The sequence below is a fragment of the Oryzias melastigma genome, linkage group LG24, assembly GCF_002922805.2.
Source record: "Oryzias melastigma strain HK-1 linkage group LG24, ASM292280v2, whole genome shotgun sequence".
Classification (NCBI taxonomy): domain Eukaryota; kingdom Metazoa; phylum Chordata; class Actinopteri; order Beloniformes; family Adrianichthyidae; genus Oryzias; species Oryzias melastigma.
In genome coordinates, this window is record NC_050535.1 from 13,239,139 (window position 1) to 13,255,234 (window position 16,096).

The 16,096-nt window shown below is 39.9% G+C and overlaps 1 protein-coding gene across 1 annotated transcript in view; it reads right to left on the reverse strand.

Annotated features, from left to right (window-relative positions):
- Window positions 1-3,916, reverse strand: part of emilin1a (elastin microfibril interfacer 1a) — a 26,193-nt gene extending 22,277 nt beyond the window's left edge. The window contains exon 1 of the mRNA XM_024291115.2: window positions 2,985-3,916. Coding sequence (XP_024146883.1) covers window positions 2,985-3,094 — 110 coding nt within the window. The 5' untranslated portion in view covers window positions 3,095-3,916. The remainder of the gene's footprint in view (window positions 1-2,984) is intronic.
- Between the last annotated feature and the right edge of the window lie 12,180 nt (window positions 3,917-16,096).

The following is a 16,096-nucleotide window of genomic DNA, read 5'->3' on the forward strand; positions in this document are numbered from 1 at the left end:
TTCTATGTGCACTGAGGGGAAAATATCAAGCCAATGCAACAAAGGACATCAAGCTTTATCACAGTGGACACCCGAGGGGGGATGCGAGGGTCTGACCTGACTTAATGGCAGTTTTATCAGAAGGTTCCTTGTTGCCTGATCATGCCTGGACTAGTAAACTTTATAGTGTCCTCAAAACAAATTCCTGTCTGTGAGGCACTGTTTCAACTTTTCCCAAAATTCCTTCTGATACAAGTCCGTGCCAGTGGTCACGCAAGTCAAGGAAATTGAAAAGTCTTCTAAAAACACCAGATTGTCAGGGTGTCAGCAACCAGAAACTTCTTTCCACATCTACTTTGAACTGTCCACATGGGAAGCTTAAAGACCCACTCAGAAGATGTTCTTATGGCCTTTTTCAGAAGATGAAGGGCAAATATAGAAAAAAATGAAGCTCAAAATTGCATTTCTGAGTATTTTTTTATTCAAATTGTTGTGAATCAGGAGAAGAGGAAAAAATGAAGTTGGGAAAAAGAGCTAATTAGTGAGGTAGAAAATACAGCGGCTGCGTCACAGTCTCCCTGCTCCGCTGAATTCCGATTCTTCCCTTCTCTCTTTCCCTCCATTTGAAGGGGCAAATTAAGAGCGACTGTGTCCAGGATATATATATTTTTTATTTTTTTTGAGACACTTTTTTTCATAACTCTCAGTTTCGATGGCTAAATGAAGGGGAAGGGAGAAGGGAAGAATTTGGATTGGGCCTATGCCTTTGTGTTCCTTACTCAAGCTGACATTGGCTCAAAACTATATGGCTGGATAGCTCCAATACTGCTCGCCATTTTCGTTGCACTGAGGTTGAGGGTGTAAGGGGCTGTAAGCTAGCGGGAGAGTGTGTAGACAGATGAATGATGGGAAGTGGGGACAGGCTTACTCTGTGCCAGTTTTTCAGGTTTTGGTCATGGTATATTCATATTTGAAATACCACTGGGATAATATATCAAAATCTGATATACAAACAACTTTGAGTTTTTGCGAAGTGTTGTGTGATCACTGCTCATTTTGTGGCCTCCCAAACCGTTTAAAGCTTATTATTGCAGGTGGTTGGAGAATCTCAGTTTTGGGATTTGTAAATCGCAAATGAGATTTAAATGGAAAAAATAAATAAAAATACAAATAGGTGACAAGTAAAATAAACAAGAATAAGCCAAAGGGTTCAAATGGGTCAGCGCTCCACCTGTCCCAAATGCACTTCCCAAGTTTATAGGATGAAGCACAACCCCACAGTTTTGGCAGGAGATATGTCGGGCGGATCTGGGTGCTCCTGATCCCACTTTAAGACCTCTGCTGGATGTCTTCGGCTCCATCAACAGACTTTTACTACTTTTGGAAAACTTCACACATCTGTCAAAACAGATCGATTGAGTTCAACCAGATGTCAGAAGGGCAAACTGAATTGCCACGGGCCGATGCATTCTTCACTCTAAGTGTGTGTGTGTGTTTGTATTGCAGGACAGCCACACTGACTCCTTCAGAGCCAGCTGGGAGGAAGGCATTTAGTACAGCAGGCCTCCTCTCCCTTCCATCAGTCTCCCTTTTCTCTTGTCATGTCACTCCTCCCTGCCTTTTGTTGCCCCTTGATGCCTTCTTGTCACGGCTGCTCGCACGCTCTCACTTCAAGAGATCCTTTCTGGAACACCTCCTGCCATCCCAAACGGCTTTTATTCTGCCATCTCTCCAGGCCTTTTCCTAACTGATTCCACCCTATACCAATTACCTCCTGGCTGCCTGGTTCCCGCTTTCTGTCATTCACCACCTTATCTCATCGCTCGGGCAGCCAGAGCAGCAGCCGCAGAAGCAGCAGAGAGCAGGAGGGGGCTTTCAGGATCCAGAACCGATCTTCCCCTGGACACACGTGCGAGAGCCAAGTGCGAGCACATGCATGCAGGCATGCAAGCAGACGCACACCACATGGAGAAGATCTGTCATTCATTCTCCTGCTGGTATCCCCTTTTATTTGCACACATGCTTACCAGACGCCCACTTTGCCAACTTTTTGTTATCTATTATTTTGTGCACACACACACCAGCATGTAAGCAGCAGGGGGGGTCCATCTATATTAAGATATAAAGAAAGATCTAAATAAAGTCCTGCTTCTTGAATGAGCCCTCTCTATTTCCTTTTTTTTTTTTTTTTTTTTTTTACAAGTAAAATATTTGAGGTAAACTTGGAAAACAAATTGATCAGTTTGGCAAGTGTTTAGCTGACTCTTTGGAGGAGAGCCTCCTTAAAGGCAACTAAACCCATGAACCCTTTACATTTAAGGTTCACCAGAGGTAAATATTTGTATTTCCTAGAAGCCTAGTCCAAATCTTAAACCCTCTGAATGATCGCACTGTCACACACTCAAGAATCCAATTTCAATTAGACATTTCCTGATAAAAAAAAAGACAGAAAATTCGGTCCAGATGCAGCTTTAAAAGTCCTTTCAGTTTCACAGAATAGAAAAAGTTAACTTAAAAAAAAAATTTGAAATAGCAAAAAAAATAAATACATAAATAAATAAAAATCATAGTTTAATAGAACCATATCAGTGAAGTTTGTTCTGACACGGATAAAAAGCTCCTTCCAGTTTCACTCAATAGAAAAAAATAATAATTTTTATTATAAACAGAAAAAGACACCTTTTTATATAAGCTTTTTAAAATATAAATAGCAAGAATATATTTACAAACTATAGATCTTTAGCATCACACTAGTTTAGTTTGTTCCGACACAAAAAATATGAATAAAAGTAATAAAAAACAGGATGCAGCTGTAAATATATTTTTTGTTACACTGAATTAAAAAATAGTTTTTAAAATATATTTCTTTTTAAAAATAATTTAAAAAACACATTTTAATACCACCTTATTAGTTTATTTCTGACAAAAATAAATACAAAAAAATTAAACTTTTTTTTTAAAATCATCCCTATAATTTGTATTTATTTCATTTCCGGTTTGCTTACCTGTGTCTGCTCGCCGCCCTCTGACCTGTCTGTATGCTGGACTCCACGAACCCCAGACCCGAACAGAGCCGAAAAAAGGCGAAGGCGAGCAGGTAGAGTAAAGTCCTCATTATTAAATCCAAAAGGAGTTATAACCAAATGAAGGTCATGAAGGTCCAAAGTTCTTCCAGACTCGAACCGTCCCGAACTGTTCGCCGGACTCCGTCCTCAGCTACCGGCTATAAACGCAGCAGAGCCATGGCTGCACAGCTACAGGAGCTCCCGCTGAGTCCATTCGGTGGCTTGCAGAAGGTAAAGTGCGATGGAGGGTGAGAGCAGAGCAGAGCAGAGCAGAGAGAAGTTTCCTGTCAGACCTCCAAGCGCTCGTGCCAACTCCCTCTCCCCTCTTTCCCGCCGTGTGTGTGTGTGGGTGCGCGCGCGCTTGTGTGTGTTCGTGTCCGTCCCTCCCCCTGTCTCCATCCTGCATGTTTTCACAGCTCCACTTCTGCATACAATTCCCTTCATTCATTTAGATTTAACAGAGTTTTTCCAAAAGTCATGAGGACTTTATAGAAAAAAAAAAAAACATCAAAGAAACGGTCACCTCCCTCTTTTTTCCACTTTAGTACCAAAAGTCAAAATGCCAGAGGGGTGACATAAAAGCGTCTTTGTCAACCAACAGGACACACTTTTGTTCATGTTTGTAACAGCTGCTGGAGTCACACACTCCACCTTTTCCCTTGAAGTCAAGGGGCTACACTTCCTGTTTGAAGCAGGATCAAAAACCAGATTGCAGGCTGGTCAGTTCACCACATAGCCACTAGAGGGTGTGTTATACATTTACATCCATAAAGTTATCGACTTCTTTTCCTTTTAAATTGAAATGTAAAGAAAGGCCCACTCTGATAAGAATGGTGTTTTGCGTGTTTTTAACAAGTTCTCGTGCAATTTTTCTGATGAAGGAGGACACAAATAAAAAATAAAATATGATTAAATATGCTTTTCTTATGATTTTTTTCTGCAATTCATTGCCAATTGGACAAAAAAAAATCAATTTTTGATAGTTTGTGACATAGAAAATACGATCACAAGCTCCCTTCTCCGCTGCACTCTGGTGCATCTAATTGTAGACGTTCCTTTGTTTTCCTTGTCTGGCTCCAAGGGCCGGATAACTCCAGAATTGTTCGCCATTTTTGTTGCAACCCTAATGTTAAGTTGGGGTTATGAGGGGCTGTGAGCTAGCGGAAGAGCATGTAAACAAAGGGATGATGGGAAGTGGGCCAGGCTCACTCCTCACAAAAGGTCCCCCATAACCCAGGGGGGAAGCTTTAATGAACTACTGTAGTTCAACTATGTCTTAGAAAAGGGAATATTTTTTAAATATATATATTGATCAAAAGATGATTATAGTGGGTTTTTAAAAAACTAAAGAATGTTCGAGTTTGTGCAAAGTGCTGTGATAACTGTTCATTTTGTGGCCTCTCAAACTGTTTAAGTTTGTTATAACAGGTAGTTAGTGCTCACACACTAATGAAGGTTTTGGTTTGGGGATTTCTAAGTGGAAAAAAACAACAAAACAATAGGCAACAGGTAAGATAAACAACAGCAAGCCAAAGAGTTCAGATGGGTCAGCGCTCCACCTGTCCCAAATGCACTGCCAGTTTTAGAGGATGAAGCACAACCCCACAGTTTTGGCAGGAGATGTGTCGGACAGATCCGTGTGCTCCTGATCCCACTTTAAGACCTCTGCTGGAAGTCTACGGCTCCGTCAACAGACTTTTACTACTTTTGGAAAACTTCACACATCTGTCAAAACAGATTGTGTGAGTTCAACCAGATGTCAGAAGGAATCAAAATATATATCTTTGTTTCTCTGTAGTCACAATTGGTATTTCATTATTCTGACGACCATTTATTGTGTATTTTATGCTATCATCATTACTTGCCATTTTTAATCTTTTTTAGTAAAAATGTGACATCCCAATGGGCCAAGATGGTGAAATAACGTGAAAAAACGTAATTTCATCCATCCATCTTCTAAGCTCACATTATCTCTTTTGTGGGTTGCTGGAGCCTATCAAAGTTACTGTATGACAAAGGCAGGGTAGACTAGACTTTCAACAGGTTGCCAGTCTGTTGCCCAGCATATTTTCTATGTCACAAATAAGCTCTTGTCCAAACTGCTTTTTTTGTCCACTCCTGATTCACAACGATTTGAATAAAGAAATACTATACTAATTTTCTTCACGTTTGTTCTTCATCGTCAGAAAAACATGTTAAAAACACAAAATAATAGTTTTTTTTATCAGAGTGGGTCTTTAAAGTTAGTGTTACAACCTTGTAAAATTACAGTTTTGACGAGGTATGACTTAGATGTCAGCATGAACAAAAACATGGATTACAGATATAACAAATCAATGTCATGTCTCCCACTCATAGAGGAATCAGCCATTTTAAATTATACGTATATTTTCTCGACCAGAATATAGGGAAAGTTGGTGTCCAAACAGCTGTACACAGCAGCTTGCTGGTTTACTTTAAAAATGTAAAGCAGAGGTACAGTAACAGGTTTTCCCCAAGGCGCCACCAATTATTTTCACCAACAGTCTTGTTTGCAATGGGATCAGAAACTCACAAAACCTGAGGGTGGGGTGAAAGAAAGTTATGTTTGGACACTGAGATAGTTTGGTGAGTTCACTAGAATCAAGTTCATACGTGTAAAAAGTAATAAAAAAATGATAAGTTGAAGAAATTCTTGGTAATAAAATAATCCACATTTGAAGCTAAAAATTGCTTTATTCTTGCAAAATATTTACTTAAACCGCCATAAACTCTTGGTTTTGTCAGTGTTAGAATGTGTTTGTTTTGATGGGCAGCTCTTTGACTCCTCCCTCGTGGTCACAGTGAGTCCTAACACATTCAGCCTGTCTGCCTCATTTCCTTTTTGATCTTTACAGATGTCCAGTCTCAGAAGTGTCTCACACCGCGCCCCCTTACACACACACATATGCGCAGCGTGAAGTAGCAACTCCTTATCTTCTGTTTGCATGGTGTGATTGATGCCGTTGCACTCGCCAAGCCCAAAAAGAGTCTGACTTCATGTCTTGATTCATGCTTTCTCCTGAATTCCCCTTTCTCCTTTTTTTCTTTTATTATTTGTGTCCAAAGTTACAACATGTTAAATGCCAATGAGGTAAAAATAGACTGCACTTCTTCTTTTTCCAACATTTTTTTAACAGCCTTCTGAGGTCAGTGCCGTTCAAATCAAAAAGAAACCGAAAGATGGTTTCTCTCCTGGCTCAGTCATTTCTGCTGGGAAAACCTTTCATTCGTTAATTTTCCGAATTTTGTGAGAAACTTTGTGGGAGGTTGTTTTCTTCCCCTGAAGCTCCTTTGTTCTGCCAATTTATGGTAAAAGTCCCCCCACCCCCCACCCCTCACTGAAAGCCATGCATCTCCTCCACTGAGTGAAAGGCCAGCTCAGCAATCCTCCCATCAGGCCACTAATGAGATCAGCTCTCCGGGCTGCTCTGTGACCGAATCTGCAACTCCCATTGGAGAGCGGATCCATGCGTGGAGATGGAAAAGTCACTACCAGCACTTGCGTGATGTCAAACAGATCCTCGCTGTTTGATTCTAGTTTATGTGTTAGCCTGTGAGTCAAAAAGTTTGACTTGCAAAAAACCCCTCACATTAAAAGTGTAGTAAATAACTTTTTGTCGTGACTAACGTCTCGGAAACATCAGCCTAAAGCTACATACACACCGCCCTCAGCAAAGCACATTCAAGCGGACACTTTTACTTAAACATCTAAACACATGAAATGAAATTGTGCATTTTGGACTTCCACATCTAGGGTTCACTAAACAGCTTTGTACTGTCTTACTGTAACCAGGTCAAACTTTGACCAATCAGGGATATAATAAGGGTATCGCCAATCATTTCCTGAATCAATTCGATTCGATTCACGAGAGCCTCGATAGATTCCATTTAGATTTTTTTTTTTTTTTTTTTTATTCTTTTGATCCACTCAATTCAATTTGATTCAGACCAATTTTGTGCTTACACGGTTTACACATTTAGACACATTTGTTTAGAAATACATTAACATTCTCTATATGTGTTTTGAAGATTTTCATCTTAAAACGATACGGTTCACATACTGTGAAATATATTAATGAAATTATAATGAGATAGTTAATACTATACAGCGTCACATGGATTCTCCGTTTGAGAAACCATGTAACACTGTATGGTATTAACAATCTCTAGCTTGGCCACTAGGTGGCGATCGTACTATAGCATTACACCTTATTCCAGAAGAACAAGAAAGAATGAGCAAAAAACAATGCTTTAGAACACAAATGGTTACTTTAAAGAATATTTCCTTAAGAGTTTAGACATTTCCCATCTGTGAGTATATAAAGATGTTCATTTAGTCATTAGCCTTCCTTTGGAAAATTCCATTATACGTTAGCATCAAACTTGCGGACACTGGTATTATACGTTGGATCGATCTCTACTTTTATGGATTGATTATTGATCTATTAAGCTTGAATCGATTCAGATCAATTAATCGATTTTATCAATCCAGCCCTAGTAGTGATGTATCGAGCATGTGACGAAACTCAACAAGCTCAATCTGTTGAACCCAGACATGACAATAAACAACATCTGCGTTTGTTTTTCAAATAAATATAAACAAAGGCCACTGAACCGTTTTCACTTGACATTTCACACCAAGCCTTTTCCATCTGTAGGTGGCAGAAGCCCCTCCCTGCTTGCCCGGTGTAAGTACCAGTCCATTCTTGAACATACACAAATGACAGGTGTGTCCGTAGCATAACTTACAGGCAGCAACACGACTACTGTACCTGTAATGCACGACCCCTAAGAGACCCGGACCATCAGTTGGGGAATGAAATAGGCGCCTCGGAAAGCACATACACAGGAAACAAAGCAGACTTAAAAAGAATCCAAACTCCTATGAGGTTTAAAGGAAGGGAGTAAAGAAAAAAACTGTATTAATCTTGTTAGCATGCATAATACCCCTCCATTTGATGAATGGAAATCTCATGAAAGCAGTTAATCAAGAGAGTTGCAGATATTCATAGTGAGATCGTCTGAGACTTCATCCAAATTCTTTCTTGGAGTTACTTCCTTCTCTAAATCTAAAATCCTCCTGTGGCCAATATTTAACATTCTGAGAGCTGAACTGAGCCTCCTGTTGAATTGAAGTGATCGCTTGGTTTCACGTTTTGTTTGGAGACACGTGTAGGTGCTCATCAAAAGAATCATGCTTTTTCAAGAATCACTTCTCCATGGTTGAAGGAAATTTACGGTTTCCAAGTCTGCTTTTAGACTTTGGAAGTAACATGGAGTTTCCTTTTGCAGATATCTTATACGGAAAATAAGTAAATTTGAGTCATAGTTAACAATCTGTGGTAGGGTTTCTTAAAATCCAGTATCAGTATCAGCAGAGGTGATGAAGTGAGGAATGTTTAAAAAAAAAAAAACCTGACTCAAAAGCCGGCCCAACTCTGGTTTTAAATTTAGAACAAGTGACAGATAATGGACTTCTCAAAATGAGGCCCAGCATAGTGACATGTCACAGAAGAGATGTCATTTTTTTTGTCTCAAAACTAAGTCTTTAGTTTTAGCAAGTTCTTAGACATCAAATGTTGTGTGTTTTGTGTTTGGTCAAACATTTAAGATTCTGTCCTATATTTTAATGTATACAATGGACTTTACAAAGAAAACTTGGTACATTTCAATGATAATCTGTTACAGTAAACTTAAATTTCTATATTCCTTTTTGGTCTATTCAAAGACAATTATATCTGTCATTGTAGCCATACTGTTGTTGTGTTGTTATTGTGATTAGCCCGCCGATCCATGCAGGTAACGCAGAAGGCTTATGAGATCTCCACAGGAATTCTGAGCTGAATTTAGAGTGTTACAGCTCCTCACCATAGTGACTTACTCATGCGGTAGCATAGGTCTAAACCAACCTGAGAGGAGGACAGAATCTGGTCAGTGCTAGGCTAAAGGATTTTTTGCATCCCCAACATGAAAAACCTGCATTTTAATATAAGAAAATACACATGACTGAATGACACAAGCTAAAGTCGCATTCACACATATGGGGGTTGACCTGTACAGGTGATGTGGGTTTTGGGTTGTCCGAGCCCTTGGAAGGTTGTAAGGTGGAGCGGCTAGTTCAAGGCGCATCTTAACGTTCAACACTGGAGATGTCGCCAGTGAAACCTAAATAGCACACGTTAATGTAAATTATATGCATTTATGACGTATGGGTGACGATGTCACATGGTGCCAATACCCCCCCTCTAGTCGTTAGTAAAGCATCAGTCATAACAGCCTTTATCCCTACATACAGGCCACATACGCTGTGCTTGCTAGGAAAAAAATGGGCGAACCTGTATGGGGTGCACGAGTGTGCACTTAAGTTGTATATATGTTTGCTACAACTTGTTGCTCACTAGAAAAAAAATATCTATAAAAATTTTAGGACTAAAGGGTCACAGAGTGGTCTACAACCCGGTTATGTTGTGAGAGCCACCTGCATGACCCTTACAGGTTTCCCATTTTTCGCCCTCTTTCCAACTGTAAGCCCAGTTCTGACTAAGCCATAAAGTATTCATGAAGCAATGAGAACCATGGCTGTGCGTCTTTTGAAAGGTTAAGATTGGCAAATGTGGCTAATAAAAGCATTATTTACAAGAAACCCAGTCATAAAATCTTCTAGAATTGCACAACTATCTCTGATCCTAATACAATGACATGAACACAAACAATGAAATTTCCCATGTCCACACAAAGCTCCGTATCATTTGGAAACTATGTTCGGCTATTTCTTTGGGTTTCTGTTTCTCGGGGTAGAAAGTGCTCCTGGATCTCTGCTGCTTTCTTTCCTGCTGGCTTCATTTTACTGGAATCTTCTGGGGCTTTATGTGGTTTTGGTGCACGGTGAGGCTGCCTTTGAAATACACAACTCGAAAGCATTTGTTTCCTCTCCCATGGCTTTATATTAACTGCATCTTCTTTAACCCCTCGAGATCTTATGAAACATGTTGGTATTTGGTTTTCCATTTAAGTGGGAGCTTTAAGTCTTAATGGGTTGAAAAATAAAACAGCCTGCTCTGTGGATTGTGGACCCTTTTAGTGGTGCCGCAATCCCTGCCTGGGCCACTGGACTCTTGACCAAAGACCTTAGGAAGATTAACATTCCTGCGTGGGGGGACCACTGTATCTCTGCCTTTATAAATAGGCAAGATTAGGCTGTACACAACAAACAAGTCTTTCTATCTAGAGGGCCATTCCTCTGAACAGAAAGTGAGCTCTGTTTATCAGAGTAGTATTTTCTGCGCTTGAAAGCCTTATTTTTCTTTTTTTTTTTCAAAAAACTACAGTGCGCCTTATAATCTGAAGAGCCTTATATATTGTTTAATTATGGTTCTGTTTAGTGATGTCAAATCAATTTTGAGAATTGATTTGACAGAATGCACTGTCAAAATGTCAGTTTTTTTTTTTACAAGTTCCGAACAAACTTATGCGAACAAAATTATTGTGACTAAAATAACGTGGCTAATATGTTGTGGTGTTAGGTTGTGTTTCTTACATGTTACTAAAAAGGTTCAAAGTTTGCGTAGTCACAGCTGGGTTTGTTTTAGTGGTCTCAGTCTGATCTTTTACGTGTTGCAAACAAGTTAGGGTGTTATTGTGACTACACCAACATTGCTAACATGTAGTGGTGTCGGTAACATTTGTTTTTGCAGAATCAGTGCATTTTTTCATGTTACAAGAAAGGATGAGAGTTACAGCTATTGTGAATACTCTTCCTCGGCTAACCCATCTAAAGTGGCTAATGTGTAGCATTCAACAACTGGAATTACCATGAAGGCAGAAAATAAAGTCTGGCTGACATATGGACATACTCTGACTCTTGTCTAGCCTTATAGTTTGATGCACCTTAAAGATGACAAGTTCAAAAATTGACCATTCATTGTTATAATCTGGTACACACTATTGTGCAGAAAATATAGTAGCTCAAGACATAAACAAAAAAGCCAACTAAGCATGGTTATTTTTGTGAAGACGTTTTTGCTCTTCTTGGAAGAAACAAACCACATAGCTCACTTGTGCTGAAAAACCAAAACACACTGTTCTTTTTCTGATGTTTCCATTAGGCGTCCCTATGTTTTTGCTTCTCCCACGGCTTTTTTCAAGCCTTTATCGAGACATTTCTGAGCACTGGGTCTGACCGGAGCGTGCTTCTAATGCCTCGCGGCTGCTAGTTGACACTCTTCCAAAGCTGGGTCTGCCTTTCACATTTGTGCAGGTCAGGGGACTTTGTTTTCCTGTGCTGTTATGGCTAGTGTGAGACCCCCAGTTGTTGTTTCGCACTTGGGGGGAGGCGTTCAAATGCTTCTGCTGGTGTGGCATTTCAGCGCATGAGAGGAGGTGGTGCTGACTCTCTCATTGGATTGTTGTTTTCTTTTTTGGCCTCCCGTTCCAAAGTCACATCTGTTCACAAGGCGCTGGCTGTAGTGTTTACCCTGCAAACATGTTAAGCAAACTGATCGACAGTTCAGTTTTCCAGACGTTACACATACATCCTGAGTCTCTGAAGCGTATCTTTTATGCTACTCCAGCTAAATGTTATCTCGATTTAAAGCTTCTGTCTTGAGATGAAGTGAAACAAAGCTCTGCGTTAAGTCCAATCTCACAGCAGAGGGCTTGGGCTCATTCTTTTTTTTGGCGAAAGTTCAATATTTACAGGAATAGGTAATGACATTCACTGAAAGCTAGTGACTAAAGCTGTTTCCCCACACTCCACATCCTGAGTCATCATTGCCAGGATGGAGACTGCTTCTTCAGTTCTGCTGTGCTGAGGTGGAGATGGTTGTTTTGTCTGGATGACTTTGTGATGGACTGAGGGGAGGAGGGTCTAAGCTGTGTCCTGCCTTTATAATGCCACCTCCCTCCCTGTTTTTAGGCTCCCACGCCTCTGCACAGGAGGAGGGAGGTGTGGAAAATGAAGATATTTTCAACAACAAAAAAATCCCAGAGCATTGGTATCATTTTGGATGAGAAGATCAGTGTGACTAATGGTTGCTAAAATTAGCTGCAGTAGTCTTGATCTTGGGCTTGAGGAGAAACGCATTTCTTCATGTGTGGGAGCTCTGAACTTCACGTTCTATGACGTCATCAAGAGGTAGTAACATCGAAATTTGAAGTCACTATTTTTTCATCTCTCTCCACTTGGAGGGATAAATGTAGATATTAGGAGAAGCACTAGGGGTAGGAAAGCAATTGGAATTTTTGGTTGGTGGAGAACTTGCCCATGTTTGGTCTTATACCTTAGACAGCCGTGGCTTTGTTTAGTGGCTGTGAAAGCTCACCTGAACTTTGCCATGGGGCAAACAAGTCAACTGTGGTTTGCTTGAGAACATCGGCGTCTTTTCATTTCCAACTGAACACAGATTGGGTTTCTTTGAACCAACAAGTAGAAGATTAACCAAAAAATGAGCAGAGGGCAATGAAATCATTGTATGGTACTAGTTGGGAAAGAAATGGTCCATTGCTAAAGTTTGAAGATCCAATCAGACTTGAATAGGTACTTGTCTGCAGAAAAGGAAAGCAAGACCTTCATTTTTTTTTTGTTTTATTTTTAAAATCTGATTCTGAGGGACATTTCTGGATTCACATCCGACTCATTCTTGATGCATGACAAGTCTGTTGGTCACATGTCAAAAATACATCCTCTACTGTCGATAAGTGATTGTACCAACTGCTGAATTTATACCCCCGAGCTGGCAAAGTTAACAAAACCAAATGGATTTAGAAAGTTTCTTTTTGCAGAAAAGAGACAGCGAGGAAATATTACTCAGAAGAAGAATTGCTTCAAAATAAAACAAAGCTGCATTTAACAGATAAAAACCTCTTTACTCCAAATATGGATTTATTGCAACAGTTGTTTCCACAAAACAAAATAATGCAGAACATTCAGCAACCATCTGTCTAATGTTACGAGGATGTTTCTAATAAAATTACTTAAACTTTAATACACATTTATGTTTATATATATAGATAATACCAGCTTTAGTGACTGCTTCTATGCACTTATCTGTCACACCTTGAAAGCCAGATGAGACTGAGGTTGGCATCTTTTTTTTAGCTTCCTCTAATAGGTTAAGGGAAAACCTATATCACATTTTTACGGTTTCTCAAAATCTAGAGTAAAAATAAAGCTTAAAGCTGCGGCAGCTATTTTACAGAGAATGAATATAAGCTTTACCCTCAAAAAGGTAAGGGGCCCCTCCTTGAAGCCATGCCATAAATGCAAATTAGTAACTATTTGTTTTCATAATGTATAAAACTCCCATGCTTATTTTGTCATTCCACTCTAACTATCGAGGGATTTGATACTTCAACTGCTTTAAAATTTGTTTACCTGTTTATCCCTAAAATCCACCTATTGAAGAACACATTAACATTAACAACTATTAGTGTTAAAGTTCAGCTATTTATTTAAAATCTGCTGAGTTTTTCATCAAAATCAAGGCAGATAAAAAAATGTAGCCCTCCATGTTGACCTGTTCTACTCTTCTACTCATGCTACATTCACTCTTCTTCTCTAACGTAAATATAGATTCTGCAATCAGCTCCATGACACCGAAAGGGATTCAGCAGGCTCTGAAATGATGGATAAATGGATGAATATCTTTGAAAGTCAGTTAACTGTCACAGTAAAGCTGTGAGAGAGGGATTGTGTTGTTCAGTTGTTTATAAACTGTGGGTCCTTTTTGTCAGATGCATGTCTTTTAGGGGAAATTCGGAGGCCCTTGAACTGCTCACAGATCCAGCAGCAGGTGCACGTCTGGCAGTTGTTTCTTTGAGGTCCAACAAGCAAGCTGGAGGCTGAGCTAAAGAAGGAGAGGTGTGGTTATGATGCCTGCCTCTCTGAGCTTAGTCCCCTTTCTTGCCTTTCTTTATCTCTAATCAAGAACTGCTCATGTGGCAGATTGTAAAGTGTTCTCCCCCCAGCCAGCCTGGTAAGTCTTCATCCTGCTACCAGCTGATTTTGATCTGTTGCTGCGGTGGATCTGCTACCTTGTTTTTAGCTGGAACGCCCAAAACAATCTATTAGCATCCAAGTCGCCCAGATCTGACAAAGAAGAACTAATCCTGCGTTCTTCTTTACAAGCACTGGACCAAAGTGGTGCCTACTTGCATACTAAAGGGCAAATGTTAAGACGGGAAGACGGTTGGTGTGAGTGAGAAGAGTTGAAAGAAGACCCTTAAAGGGGGTGGAAAGTGTACAGCCGGGGTAGCTGCTTGGCTGGATCTACGGATGATGGAGCAGGTCCTGTAGCTGGGGGCGCTCCATTGGGAAAAAGTCCAGACACCACAGGAGAAAGTCTTTGCACTTTGGAAACAGAAAAGGAGTAATGATGGAAGCTTGCGCCAAAGCAATCCTTTTACAGAAAGACTGTGTGAGTTTTTATTATCTTTTGTCAAGCTACGTTTGAACGTTCTTCGAGGAAATCTGCTGTATTGAAAGTTTTTCCGTGGTCGAGGATTTCGTAAAGGACCACCTCTAACTGCCACACTGTGGCATGGAACATCTCTGGGGGGGCTTTTTCTGGATTTCCTGGAGAAAACGCTCAGTCATATTTATGCTCATTTTTCATGTTTTCATTTGGAGATGCAGATCTACTACCTGAAAACACTATGTTAGTGTGTACAACTTCAGTGGTGTATACCAAATTAGTTTCACAATGATAAATAAGGGAAAAGTCTGCCCAAAATATCAATCTTTGTCACTGGAATGTCTTGAAGGAAGAAGTTTCTTTCTTGTAACATGATCGCTACCTTAATCTGTTCTTTAATTGTGAGCTGAAAGAGATAAAAAAAGAAGTCATGAGATCAAGCAGCCAACAACAAGGCTCCTTCTAAAGCTCTTCTTTTCTTCCTGAAGTTCCCAACCTGTCTGACTGCTGCTTCAAACACTTAACTACTATATGAAACAGGGTTGCATTAAATAAACCAAAGATAAACTTCCTGCCTTGGCGGCTAGTTCATGATCTTTGTCCTCTCTGCTTGGTAGTTCCTTAACCACAACAATCTCTTCTTCAAATTCAAACCAGTTCAGAGGGTAAATGACTTGTGCTCTTTCTCTTGCTGGAGGCGCTTTGTGTTTGATCACTTCATTTATGAGATCATTGACTTCAGAAGGGGGAGAGTTTCTCATTCTCTTTCTGCAGAATCAGAACAAAGAATGGATGAAGAAGAGAAGCTGCACACGGAAACCCACTCAAAGCAGAGATCCTCAGAAAAATACAGCTGTAGTTTATCATTGAACTTACCGGAAGGTTTGGAACAGATTCTTTGGGAATGTGTTTGAGGGCAAGACACAAACAGGAGTTAGGATGTCTGAGTCTGAGATGACTGACACGAGACGAACTGAGATATTGAAGATGACTCCTCCACCACAATCAGTGTCAGCTCAGACTACATAAACACTAACACCAAAAGTCAGACTATCAATTCACAGATGCGAGTATTTTGAGCTGCAGTAAAGAAAGCATTTACTTCGTTACTATAGCTATTGTGACAAAAGGCAAAAGTCAAGTCCTCATAGCCTTCGAGGTGGTATTCACGTAACTCCTCATATTTGGCATCAAATGCATCTGCAAACAGAAACAACAAATGCAGTTTTAGTTATTCCACAAATATATGAACTAGTTGATAAAAACAAAAGAAAAATTGTGTTCAATCATCTGACCATGTTGTGCTTTAAAAAACTCCTCTTGGTAGGTTTGCTATGAGGTCTCTTGGGAAAGTGTCTCCTCTACTGATGAGAAAATCACCAAAAGTCTGATGGTCACATTTAAGCACAATAAGCAGCACAAACTTACAAGAATCAACTTTGCTCTAGAAGAAACAGGAAACAGGTTCAACCTTAGAACAAGAAGCCTGTTTATCAAGAATTGATGCCCTATGAATGTTTAAAAACTTGTTGATATCGTATGCCAAATTATTAAAAAGCAATTGATAATCACAAATAATCTGCAAAATGTCCTTAAAAATTCAAACTGGGTTGGATCTAC